At 37.8% G+C, this 13,550-nt stretch overlaps 1 protein-coding gene across 1 annotated transcript in view; it reads left to right on the forward strand.

Annotated features, from left to right (window-relative positions):
* Window positions 1-2,564: 2,564 nt before the first annotated feature.
* LAMTOR1 (late endosomal/lysosomal adaptor, MAPK and MTOR activator 1) overlaps window positions 2,565-13,550 on the forward strand; it is a gene marked incomplete in the record, with an annotated part of 457,624 nt that continues 446,638 nt past the window's right edge. Inside the window, 1 exon segment of the mRNA XM_044073018.1 lies at window positions 2,565-3,071. Within this exon segment, the coding sequence (XP_043928953.1) occupies window positions 3,030-3,071 (42 nt within the window).

Raw genomic sequence — 13,550 nt, forward strand, 5'->3', positions numbered from 1 at the left:
TTGAAATGACAAGTTTTGGTTTTTGAAATATAATTAAGGACAGGCAATACATAACGTAATGTCAGTACTAACAAATTTTAGACTGTATTTAGTTTTGCTGTTTCTGAAAGGCAGAGTTTTGGTTTGTATAACATATCCAACATTTTGTGAGCATTTAAGGTTAAATAGTTAATATGTTTCTTGAAGGATAATTCATGATCTATGAATATACCTAACAGTTTGGCATATCAGACTTAATCACTTGGCATGTTATTTTGGGAAGTAATTGAGATTTCACTGGAGTCAAATGCAAGTAGTTTAGTTTCATTGGCATTTTATGAAATATTTGAGTATTTAAGCCAATGCTCTATGGTAATTGTTTGGCATCTACTTCTCTGAAGTACAGGCAAACACTAAGGGACTCTGGCTAACAAAGTTCGCAGATGACTGCAAACTGGGAGCCATTATTGAATCCCCAAATGATGTTGATATTCTACAAATGGGCCTTACAGAAACAGATGCTTGGTGCCAGAGCCATGGGCTCAAGCTTAATGCCAAGAAATGTATAGTTATCCCCTTTGGGAAAAACCATGTACCCAAGAATTACCACATAGGTGGCAGTACACTAAACACCAAAAGTGTGATGAGAGACTTAGGGACACAGGTGGACAGTGGTCTCACCTTCGATAACCCATATCTCCACAACAGTCAGGAAATCCTTCTATGTGGCACACCTCATCACTAAGGGCTTTTCATCCAGAAAAAAGGAGGTCATTGTCCCACTGTACTCATCCCTCATTAGACCCATTATAGAGTACAACACCCCATTTGGTATGTACCTCACAAGACATCTGCAACAGCTGGAAATGCCGCAGAAATACCTCACAAAAAGAATCACAGGCCTAAAGCAGATGCCCTATGCTGACCATCTAAAAAAACTCCAGCTATACTCTGTGGCATATCGTCTACTCAGAGGCGAGCTCTGCTTAACATACAAGGCCATGTCAAACCCTGAGCTATTGGACATGCTCCACCTAAAGAAATCCCAATCTGTCAGAGCCACATGCTCCAGGGATCTAAACTTTGTCATCACGATGAACAAAACATGGTGGAGGGATAGGTTCCTGACCCAGAGATTCCCCATACTCTGGAACAGACTGCCCATACATGTCAAGCACAACGCCTCCTTGGCCCTCTTCAAAAGGAACCTTGACAATTGGATGGGAGATAGGAAATTCACCCTGGGGATCACGTCAGTCGCCCTGCTAGACAGGGGTCCAGGGAAGTAAATATTGTGGGAAGAAATATCTGGGGAATTGTTTGGCTAGGCTTGTATAGGCCCTAGGGCCGATAGCCTAGTGCCAACCTATGAATCTAAAAGTCGTGTGGAACACCTGGATTATTGGGTAGAAAATTAGAAACTGCTTGGCACCATTTTCTCCGTGTTGTCGATTAGGCATATGATTTTTGAACAATTCTAATGCACTGTGTGATGGATACCATTTCTTACAAAGGTTGTCTAACATGTATCAAAGGTTTTAGACACTTCCAAGAGAATACCCCTTGTTTTGGATATGCTTAATTTTATTAAAGAAGGATAAAAGAACAGTTTCAGTGCTGATACCAGGTCAAAAACCATGTTGCGTAGGTCAGAAATTATTTATAAGGTGATTTTAACAAAGGTTTTTGTATATACATTTTTCAAGTGTTTTAGAGGTAGAGAATAGTATGGCAATATGTCTAAAATTACAAAGAAAATAATTTGTTCCTCCTTTATGAACAAGTATTATATAATATTGTTCCCAAAAGACTGGAACATAAAATTCACTTATGGATCTATTTATAACTAGTGCAATGGTGTAGGCTATAGTATTGGATTCAGTTTGCAGATATTCAGATGGAGGAATGTTAGGAGGCACAGAAATAGATTTTAGCTTTTGTATTAGCCTTTTTATTTGAGTGACAATTACTTGCTGAATGTACAATATACCAAGCAATTGTTTCTTGGCATGAAGTTAATGTAAGCTATGTCTGTGAAATACTTGTTGAAAGTGGAGGCAATCTATTTATCAGGTTCACTTTCTCCCCGGCCTTAAGAAGTTTGTTAATATTTGCCCCGTTTTGTTTTGGGTTATTTTGATTTGAAATAGTTATTGGTTAAAGAAATAACCCAATTTCTAGCTCTCAAAAATCAGGGATAAAACCAGAAGTCAGGGACACTCAAAATTTTAGCACTATTAACTTGAGACACCGACAAACTAAGAAAATATGAATTAATATTCATTTTTAAAGTAAAAAAGTCTAAACTCTATTTAATGGCATTATTTATTAAACGCACTTCATCACCTCTTCTTCAACACACCAGTTTTTAATATGAGGGATTTAAAGGGGCAAAGCTAACATTTGAGTCAAAATCAGGGACAATTAAGAAGTATCGTTAGAGATCTTTTTCACCATAGCCAAGCTCTGTCCCTAATTGACATTATTAGATCATTAGTTCTTTAACTTTTGTTATTAAAATAAATAAAACTACAACTCCCTGAAAGTCTCGCAGTTTTGTCCCATCTCAGGTGATACGGTTCTACAGGCGTTTAACACGTGACCGCTATCAGAACCTTATTGCAGTAACTCCAATAGATTATTATTGGTGTTACAAAAGTTGATGGAAACAATAGGCGATGAGTAATCTTACCACCAGAAACAATACTGGAAACAGTAGAGTTTTTTCCACGTTCTCAGCTTTTTTATATCCTAAGTTTTTTAACAGCAGCGTTCTATTGACACGTGACAGTGGTTCATTTTAACTTCCGTTTTTTTCCTTGTACACTTCAACGGAAGTCTAATACTGGTGTTGTTGTTTCAAAATCCCGTTCATGTGACATCGCTTACAGATTGTAAGTAACCGAAAGAGAGTAAATGAAGGGGTTCCACTAGTGAGGAGACACTGTAAGCCCCACGCATCGTAGCTCATTTGACGCAGACAACCGGAGTTGCACTCATAGAACAAGCGGTTGGTGGTCAGCTAGCTGGTTCTTCCACAAACACCCATAATGGGGTGTTGTTATAGTACAGAAGGGGAAAGCCCTGAGCAAGTAAGTTAAGGGTGGCAAGTGATTGGCTGTGTGATGAATAAAGTTTTTTTAAGAGCACTATTGACCTAAAGTTGTATAATTCATTTCCAGAGTCCTTGATCGGCTGTCAACTTAGTGCAGTGGTTCCATCTCAGTGTAGTAGTAGTAGTTAGAACTCCTGCATGTCTTTCTGTAGTTGAGCAGCATATGATTATATAATATTTTAGAATTGTTAATTTAACTTATTTGTTCATCCAATGCGTTTAAGATTTTTTTATAAGAAACGTTTACTTACTGTGACATTTGCTAAAATGATATGGGCAGCCCTCATTTTCCACTAATCGATTATAACTTGCATTTTTGCATAAATGGGATATATCCTTCTTATTAGAGTAGATGAGTTGCTACAGTGGCTTTGGGCTGTATAATGTGTTGTGCGATATTTTTATTGCAGTTTTCTACTTAATTTGCATTAATTCTCTTGAAAATACAAGGTTGTACTGAAAGCTTCACTGCTTTCCGAAACTTAGTTAAAGGGACTTTCTCGGTAAATGCGCTGGGTGGAGGTCCGTAGTTTATAAGTATAGCAGGGTTATACCTACTGTTTGCACCTGATATTTATATATTTTAAGTAAGAATGTTGTTTAGTGACTTGTATGCCCCCCGACCCACATATACACATACCCATGCTCACACACGGTGTCCCACTTAATTTGCCATTAGTATATATAGATGCTTGTCGTTTAGATGTTTTGCTGTAGTCTTTTTTTTTTTTTTTTTTGTAGTATTGATTGTTATGGTGGGCATAGTACCTCTCAACTGTTCCTGATTTTGACTCCAATTTGAGCTGTGTCCCTCTTGATCCCTTCTAAAACTAATGACCTTTGGAGAAAAAGTGGTGTCCTACCTCTTGGTGCAAGAAATCTGGACAATGCAGGACAAAATGGAGGCACAAAGTCCCAAAAATAGGGACCTATTTTAAATATTGCTCTTATAAACTTAGCAAGTTGGTAGAGTAACAGCTTGTTTTAACATACGTTTTATGTAGGATTTGCAGTCAAACTCAAATGTATGTAATTTAGTGACTTCCTCGGGTCATCCCACTAATTCACCAGGAAGCCACAAATTTTATGAGGACCAGACCAAAAATATTAGCCAAAAATCTGGACAGTTGAGAGGTATGAATGGTTAGATGGACTTATTTTGCTTCAGAAAATGTTATCCACATTCTCTTATTCTGTCAGTGATTCAAGCTAATAGGGCTAAAACTTTAAAAATGTCCCTGATTGGTTGAGGGCTGTGGTGGACATAAAGATGTTGGCAGCTTGACAGCACACTAAGCATATGCTTATGAAACAAGATAAGAATGGATTAGTTTGATACAAAGTGTGTAAATTGGTAGGAATAGATCCCTAAAGTTCTGTTAGCTTGTGACATGTATGCTTTTGTCTGTGACAAGGGTATTTGTTTTGAGCAGCTTCGCTACCTTGTTTTAACTTAGTTGCTGTACCTGTTGGCATGGATTTTAGGTTGTGTGTGTCACTTTCCTGTGCATGAAAAGACGGAGCAGAGTTATGTCATTAGAACCTCAAAATAATTGCTCAGCAGTTTTAAAACATCCCTCTGTACTTTCTCCATTGTCTGGAAGATATTCTAAGATAGCAACCCATAGCTGTGTTCAAGACAGTCGTTCCAAGTAGGATTTACATTCTTTATTGCCGTAAGTGGCCAGTTGCATATACTGTATTCTGTTCACCTATTGTTTAATTTCTATGGCTTTGCAGGTATGCCATAAGACAAAAATGGCAGTGTTGGCATTGTAACATTGTATATTTGACCAAAATAAAACTTTTACAGTTTGGTACATGAGGGTCACGCACACAATCCCTGTTCTCCAAGCTGTTTAATATTACTGCATGAGTCAAAACTTTACACCCCATGTTTCTGTCATTGTATGACGCAGCATGCCTCAATGATGTATTAACCATTTTTTCTACAAATGTCACTTCACTACCCAGACATCCTGCTTTACTGGTCACCAGGAGTATAGGTATACTGTAGAATAAGATGCACTTTGCTGTGCCGGTGGCACAGAATATACTTTGTGGGTCAGTCGATCATCTGTCTGTGCTGTCAGCAGTATTTGTCTCGTACCTTGTGTGTGGCAAGTATCTAAGCTGCCCTTTCCTCAGAATGTACTCTCTAGCTGTCTGATCATGTTTTGTTTTGTAGCTTGTGTGTTATGTGCCTAAGCTGCACTTTACAAGGGTTATTATTTGTTGCACTGTGCAGTAAACAATGGGGCACTCTGTTAAGTGTCTTGTATTATCAGCTCAGAGCTGTAAAACATTTTATTTTTGCTTTGGTGTAATGATAAAAAGTCATAGTAAGTAGAGCAGTCCAGTGATTTGAAACCACAAGACATTTTTCTCTGGCAACTTGCTAATCAGTAGCCTTCTGCAGGAATTGGCTTAAGTTGTGCTAAAACGAGTGCCATCAGCGGTTCAGTTGTGCTAAAACAAGTGCCATCAGTGGTTGCACTGTGTATGTGTGGGGGATGCTTTACTACTATGCTCTTCTGCAGCTTTTACTTTTTTCAAACCCTGCAAAGCTGACATTTTTTTTCTACCAATCAGTCTAAACTTTTTCTGAGCTGTTCTTTATCTCATGAGTCTCTTAGTGGATCATTAAGAAGATAACTCAATTCCCTTTCATTAGGGTATTTAACTTCGGGGCGGTCTGCAGTTGGAGGCTTTACCAGGCTATGCTGTAATGCACCCAGTTGTCTTGAATGTACATGTTTCATAACATAAATGCTATTGGAAGTGCGGACTTTGTTCGGGAGTGATGTTTTTTTCCTCCAAGCTTTCCCACTTTTGTGCATATAGCTTGGACAGTAGTTGGTCAGTAGTTGGTCATTTACATTTGGTGCTGTTAGTGTTTTCAATTCACATGATTTTCTGCAGGTCATTCATTATTTGTGGAGTATTATTTGCAAATATAGATATATCGCTGAGCTGTTTTAGAAATGAAGCATTTCCTTGTGCAGGTGTTCCAATGCTTATTTTTTTCTGTTACAGTAAACCCTTTTATTGTAGCCCTACTTGGTTTTGGTGTTATCATAAGCAATGCTTCGTGATGTTGCACTGTTTGGGGAGTTGGCTAGTCAGCTACTTATTTTTTGTAATATGAAGGCAGAGATTTTTGCTTTCAGGTTATGGTGATGAAATTAAAATTTATCTCCCTATACCATAGAAAAGTTGCTAACAAATATGAGGTAGTCATTTGTTACCCCGAGTGTTGCACACTGGTTTCCCTAGTGTCTGGCCTTGGCCATTTGGTGCTTTCAGTATTTGTGCATATCTGGAGTGCATTAGTTAGCAACATATGATCACTAACTTATGCTGAGCATACCCAGTCGCAAATGTGCGACCTTCAGGTTTCTCCATTAGTATTAGAAACCAATGTGGCGTAACACCTTGGAAGTGAAGATACCAGACTTGTGTGCTGATAGGTTTGCTTGTAGTTATCAAGACCAGTTGGTCACATGACTTGCTTTTGAAGTAACTTTGGACATAGAGCATACTTTTTAAAGGACATTCACTATAGCCCTATATGAAGAGCTTTTTCTGCCTAACCTTGGCTCTGATTCTTTCATACTTGGGTGCCTGGCTTCTAGGCATTTGTCATCCTGTAACAGTTTTAACACCTCCTGGCAAATTATAAGTAGTGTGCATCCATAGGCTGCACAGTTGCATGTTTCTTTTCGATTTGGACTGGCCTTTAAATATGGAACTGCAGAGCTACATTCAAAAATAGATTTTCTCCTAATATACCCCCCCCCCAAAAAAAAAAAAAAAAAAACTTGGTTGCCTGCATTTTGGTTACCTTTTCAAGCTGTAGGTAAAAGGTGGATCACTACTAATTCAGTGCCACTGCCAAGTAATGTTTGGTGACTTTTTTTGGTGCATTTGTTTTTTGAATGGAGCCAGTAATGTATTTTTCTTTTTTTTACCCTAAATTTAATTCTTGTATTTGGGAATGACTTATTGAACTTTCTGTTTCCTTCGGAAATAGGCAGATTGCCTTAGTGGGTTTACTCCTCTTCTTTAACCTTGACATATTTATTTAGTAGAGATGTTTGTGATTCTTCCTGTATGGACTTTTTTCCCCACAAACTACACAGTATCTTGGTTTGTGTACTTGAGCAGTTACTTCAGCTTCAGGGTGCAAATTTGACCTATGCCTTTTACATTCTTAATCAGTCTCCCCTTTTTAATGTGGTGGTTTCTTTAGTTTCTGTCCTAATAGTATTTCTGACCATTTTCATTGGCTCCCTATTGAAAAGCAGAGTGCTGACACACTGAAAACACAAGCAGAGAGCTAATCTGAAACATTGCTCATCTTCTTAAACCCTCTGCACCCCCAAACATAATTATACCAGCTTGGCGATCACAATACCTCTGGAGAAAATGGGATATTCTGGGGAAATGGCCATCTCAGACTTGGTATATGCAAGTCCTTTTTTTCCATTCAGTCTCCAAGTTTTGAGACTTGCTCTAGTGGTTCCTGACATTTCAGATCACCTGTCATTCCATTGCTTTGCATCAAATTTTGTTTTTCAGGTATCAAGTTTGTAGTTGCAGTAGATATTTTATTTTCAGTGTTCTGTCCATTAATAAGCTGGTGTGATACTGAGTCTCTGCAGTGAAGTATTTCTGAAGTGACTATTCTTGTAGCTTTTGCTATTTCTTGTGATATATTTTTGTACTGTTTGATAGTCCATTCCACGTGTCCTTGTTCATTACAGTCCAATGGAGTTGTTGCTCTTGAATTCCCATTCATTACAAGTCTTCTGAAGTTTTGACATTTCTGTTAAGTCATTCCCATGGCTAGAAAATCGACAAGTGCAAATTTGATTAGTACATTAATCTGTCAATTGGTTTATATTATGGAGCTTGGAATAATAATCTGCATGTAAAAGATACATGACTACTTTGTACTGAATCAGATCAGTGCTTGTTTGACTTCACAGTCAGAAATGTCTTTTTTGAGGAGCGTTCAAGTTGCCATTTGTCTGTGTTATATTGTGCACTGTATGTGGCTTAAGTCTGCACTATTTCTGTTTTTGAGGGATGTCTGCTCAGAACATCTCTCTTACTCTTTAATTGCACTTCTCAGTCTTCTGTCAAGCATCTGTTTTGTCGGTTCATTGGAAACTGCTTTGCTAGTTTGAACAGTGAGGCAGGGTAAAAGTCATTGTTTTCATTGAAGGAAAAATGAGACTGAATTTCTTATCTTCCTTATGTTTACTCAGGACAAGCCTTTCATTCTAACTTATTTCAGTATCTGTATTTCTATGTCATTGTCTGCACTCTCTGAAATAGTTCTATGTTTTTCCCATTTCTTTGTAACTTTGATAACCCATATCTTTCTTGTTCTTGAATTTTAGACCAGTGCTGTTTTCTGTAAAGTCACCTCTCCTGTACTATTATTTTTGACAGTTTACAGCAGTGCATGTTTATTCACATCATAGTATTTCTGTAGCAGTCCCTTTGACATTAGACTGTGGCCCTTGTGTTTTTTTTTTTATATTTAGTCTTTAACTTGGAATTATTGTTTGTTAATGTGTTCCATGGCTGTGTTAATCTCTTCCCATGCTCTTGTCTGCCCAACACTAACAGATTATCATTATTAAAATGGTGTAGGAATTTTAATTTGTGCAATCTAACTCTCAAAGCATTAGAACATTATCACTGAAGTGCCCAAGGAGTAAATATGATGCAGAAATGGATTTTATATTTGCATTACATGCCCAGTGCTGCTCCTCCCTTGGATGAGCAATATATTGCTGAACAAGGGCAATATGTTAGAATGCTTGGCAGTTCATCTTGACGCCAACAAAACAATTAGTGGTAAAAATCCAAATTACTTTGTAATTTTAAGATGTTTGTTCACTGACTTGATGACCAAAAAACTATAAAGTAAAAATCGGCAATTTAAAGGCATAACAACATGGTTTGTTTTGATGGTTATTCCTTTAGCCTTTCCTAAAGTGTGCATAAATTCTGTAATGTAGCTAGCATGCCTGATAGAAATGTATTGCATAATACTTGCATTACAGTCAACAGCTACCATTTTTAAAACACTATTTCCAGATGACTGCTGTGTTCTATCTGCAAGCATTTCCAGCTTTAGCCAACTTTCCTGGCTTTCAGATATGCCAGCTAATCAACTAAGCTAACTCATCTGGTGCTGACCACTGCTCATGCAAATAATTAATCTGACTCCAGTGTTGGCCATCTCAATAGAGAGCAGTGTATGTCCTTTATTGTGCTACTGAGCTTTTTAACTTGTGTGATATAAACACTGGTAAGCTTGCGTTTCGCAGTGGCGCACACCATTACAAAATCAAATTTGAACCCAAACTGAAAAATAAAAGTGCAAGCTAAGTAAAGTTACAGAAAAAAACTGCTCTGGAAGAGGTCCTTTACTTAAATTAGTAAACTTCCCAAGCATCAGTACAGTATTCTATTTTTACTAAGTCTCTAGTTTGGTTGTCACATATCTGCATGTACCTTCAACTTACTTACCTGAAAGTGGCTGTACTTTAAAGGAAATATGGTACAAGTGTTGCCCTTTAAAGGAAATATGGTACAAGTGTTGCTTACACTGACTGTTTCTTTCTTCAGCCTGCTCCGTTTGCCATCGCTAACGTTCAGGCTTATTCTGCTTTCCTACCCATCCTCGTCTATTTTTCTAGTCATCAGTCTCCTCCCATCCACATCCGCAACCAGTCTGATTACCCAAACATCTCCCCACACGTTACTACTCTGCTAAATTTCTACTTCCCCATACGTTAACTACTCTGCTAAATTTCTACTTCCCCATTGCTTTTTTTCAATCTCAAATGCATCTTTTCAAACTCAGTCCTGCATCAGTGTCAACAAACCATTTTTTATAGCACAAATGATGACCCATTCATTTAAATGCATCTTACTCATTACCAATATAATTACAAATCATACTAAAATACCACAACACCCTCCTTGTTGTAAATCTATATATTTTTGTTACTCCTACTCCTCCTCATTTAACTAATTCTACTTACAAGATGATATTCTTACTGCTGCTCCGACTATTACCTCTCATAATACCAGCCCATGTAACTTGCCATCAGAAATCTTCATTTTTAACAATTTTAAAAATAACTAATATTCATATTTTCATGTACCTAATACAGCTTGCTCTGACTTTAGTACATCTCTTTCTCTCTTTACATCACAGATTATAAATCTCTTCAAGAACTTTACTGTTAACTGGGAAACTTCCAACAAACAGCCTAGAACCAAAATTTAAATTTCACAAGCCCACATGTACCCTTGAACATCTTTATATCTGTATACCACCAACCTTAAAAGCATTTTGTAATTGCCAGATGTCCATGCCTGGATAGCTCAATACTGCCCTGATATATTCTAGTCCTAAGCGAAACATGGCTCAGTCAAGCAACTGAGGATGAGGACATTGTTTCTCCAGGATATAGTATATTTAAAACCTAGAAAAAACTGTGGTGGTATAGCCATCATCTAGTAAAAAAAAAAGCAAACCACTTGGTGCCCCTGTCTCCCGTCTCAGCACCCCAAATATTAAGCTTTCAGAGATCCTAATAACACCACTCAAACTAAATACATACAAAAGCCTGTGTATCATAGGAATATACATAACCAATTAGTAACAATATTGACACTACAAAAGAATTTCTCTCCTGTCTCCTCAAACATTTTGCAAGAAACTGCCATAATAGACTGTCTCAACATCAGTTGACTGATAAACTGATAGCATTTTTATGGGTTTCACAATCTATGGTTTCTCTTGTCTCATCTCAGTCCCTACCAGATACTAAAACTCCCTAAATATTACCAATGCTGATATTCTCCCTCATCTCAGTCCCTACCAGATACTAAAACTCCCTAAATATTACCAATGCTGATATTCTCCCAGGCGTCCTAAGTGATCATCTCCCTGTGTATGCTATAAGGGACAGCACTCCTATGTTGGTGATGGTTTGTTTTATAGTAATACTTCCAGCCTGAAAGCAGTCCGCTAGAAGGTACTACAAACTCTACACCTGGAGGAAGCCGTAGTTGTGTTTTAATGAATTTGCATGCTTCCCCTGAAACTAAAAGGATTTAAGACTAGTCCTTCTCCCTGGCTGTCTAAAGATACTAAAGGGAAAACAACAGGATAATATATGGAAAACCTGGATGAGTACAGTACTATATCCAGTCTTCATTTATACAAAGAGCTAAGAAATGCTACCAAAAGCAAGATCAGAATGAATAAAAGAACTGCCATACTAGGTTGCAGATTGAGAAGCAAAGAAACCATAAATCATCTCCTAAATCCAGATCGGTCATTACAGCCCACCCTGTGTTTAGCTAACCAATTCAGCACTCATTTTATACAAATGGCTACCTTTCTTATTAACACTCCACCTGCCACTCTTCTCCCATAAAGTGCAAGTTCTTTACCTTCCAGCTAGTACCTACTGCTATGATCAAGAAGCTATTCCTTAGTTTACAATCCTGGACCCAGATGAAATATCAGCTTAATATAATCTACTAGCAGCAGAAGCCATATCCTTCCCAGTGTCAGTCCTAACAAATAGGTAAGGAAGGATGTGCTCCTGCACTTTCGAAAAAAAATCATACATCTTGCCTCTGCATTGTCCTCTGTGCAATGAGATTTACCTCTGTCAAGAATACTACTGTATAAAAATGTGTTTGTAGAGAAGTTCTCAACTTTTTGTTAACAGACTGCAATCTTCTTACCCCAACCTTGCATGGCTTCTGCCCGCACCACAGCACTACAACTGCACTTCTAAATTTTACCATTACAGTCAGAGTAGGAATAATGGTGACTCAGTGTCAGCAATATTCTTGGATCTGTCCAAGGCATTTGATACCGTATCCCATCAGAAACTATTACTTAAAGTATCTTCATTAAGCCTAGTTTCGTTGTCGTCATTATGGTTTCACACCTTCTTCTACAACAGGATGCAGGCAGTCGGATGGGAAAACAACATCACCTTTCTCCCTGGGCTCCCAACTGAAGAGGCATCTGTTTGCCCAGTCAGACTGTCATGGTAAAGGCAATAGATATGATATAAATAAATAAATACATTTCTAGTCTCCATTCATTAAAAGGTGCCTTCAGATGTCCACAGTTACAGTTGAAAAGTCAGTCTTGCTTTTAGTACAATGACCATTGCAGATGACAGATTATTCTAATATACAACCATCACTGTAAGTTATATTTCTCAGTTTCCTATACTCGCACAAACAAAAGCAAGACAAGCGATGCACAGTGAAAGCGTTTTTTTTTTTTTTTTTTTTTTTTTTTTTAATTTTCCAAATGTCGGTGCCTGTCTTATAACATTTTCTTTTTCCCCACACTGTCTTCACAAAACTATACTCTTACATTTTGCAACTCTCTCACTACTTCATCTTCTGTACCACTTGCATCCAAGCAGTAAATCAAGAAAATATTCTTAGCATTTGTACTTGCTTATACAGTGATCACTATTGTTTTTGAGCATTTTTAAAGCATTTATTTAATTTTGTGGCAAAAATCATTTGTCTGTTGGCTTTGCTAGTTCTGTGTGCCTCAAAATCTCCTTGTGGAAGGTGAAATGGCCAATGATTTTAGTTGTTTAATCTGCACTTGAGCTGCTTTTACATTGAGAAATTCCAGGGTCATATATCTTGTGGTTGAAGGTGTTTTTACTTGGTCTTTTTGAGTTGGGAAGCACTTCAGGAAGCTCAAATTGTGGTTGGGCATAGGAGTCCGTTTTTCATCTGCTATAAATCAAAGACAAGTTTCTATGGAGCTGCCCACTGGGGAGTGATTGTTAATAATGCTGTGTATAGTAGCAAATGCCTAGACATTAAAATTTCCTTATAATGGTAGGATTGAGCAGCATTCTTCCTTCAAGGATGATGCCACAGTATAAACATAAATGATTTTTAATAACTGGCTTAATTTCTAGTGTCACTGCAGGGGAATCCAGTATCTGTCTGCATGGGAGGACATGGTGAGGACCATGTTGCTTTGTCAAGGATGGGCTACACCTGTCCTCCTTAGGCTTTTGGATATTGGCTAAATCTTTATCCAGCCCTTGGGGTCTTTTTTAGGCAGTACTAAAAAGACAAAACTATTAGCAAGTTACCATAGATAAGGACCTTCATTATATCATGGCTAGTTGTAGGTAATCACCTACCTCCCTAGAGTCTCACAGTTCTTACCTAAACCTACTAGAGGTGATTTTTAACTACCCCTCAATAGACTGGGAAACGTACACTACTACAAACTCATGGACACAATGTTTCCTGGACTTTATTTGTTAACATGCACACCCCAGTTGGAGTGCATACTCTCTAACAAGAGGATCAAACATACTGGATCTGGTACTAACCAGCATGGGCGAGTGTTGCTCCT

This window comes from Protopterus annectens, chromosome 5.part1 (genome assembly GCF_019279795.1).
Source record: "Protopterus annectens isolate FY-2018-M chromosome 5.part1, PAN1.0, whole genome shotgun sequence".
Taxonomy (NCBI): Eukaryota; Metazoa; Chordata; order Ceratodontiformes; family Protopteridae; genus Protopterus; species Protopterus annectens.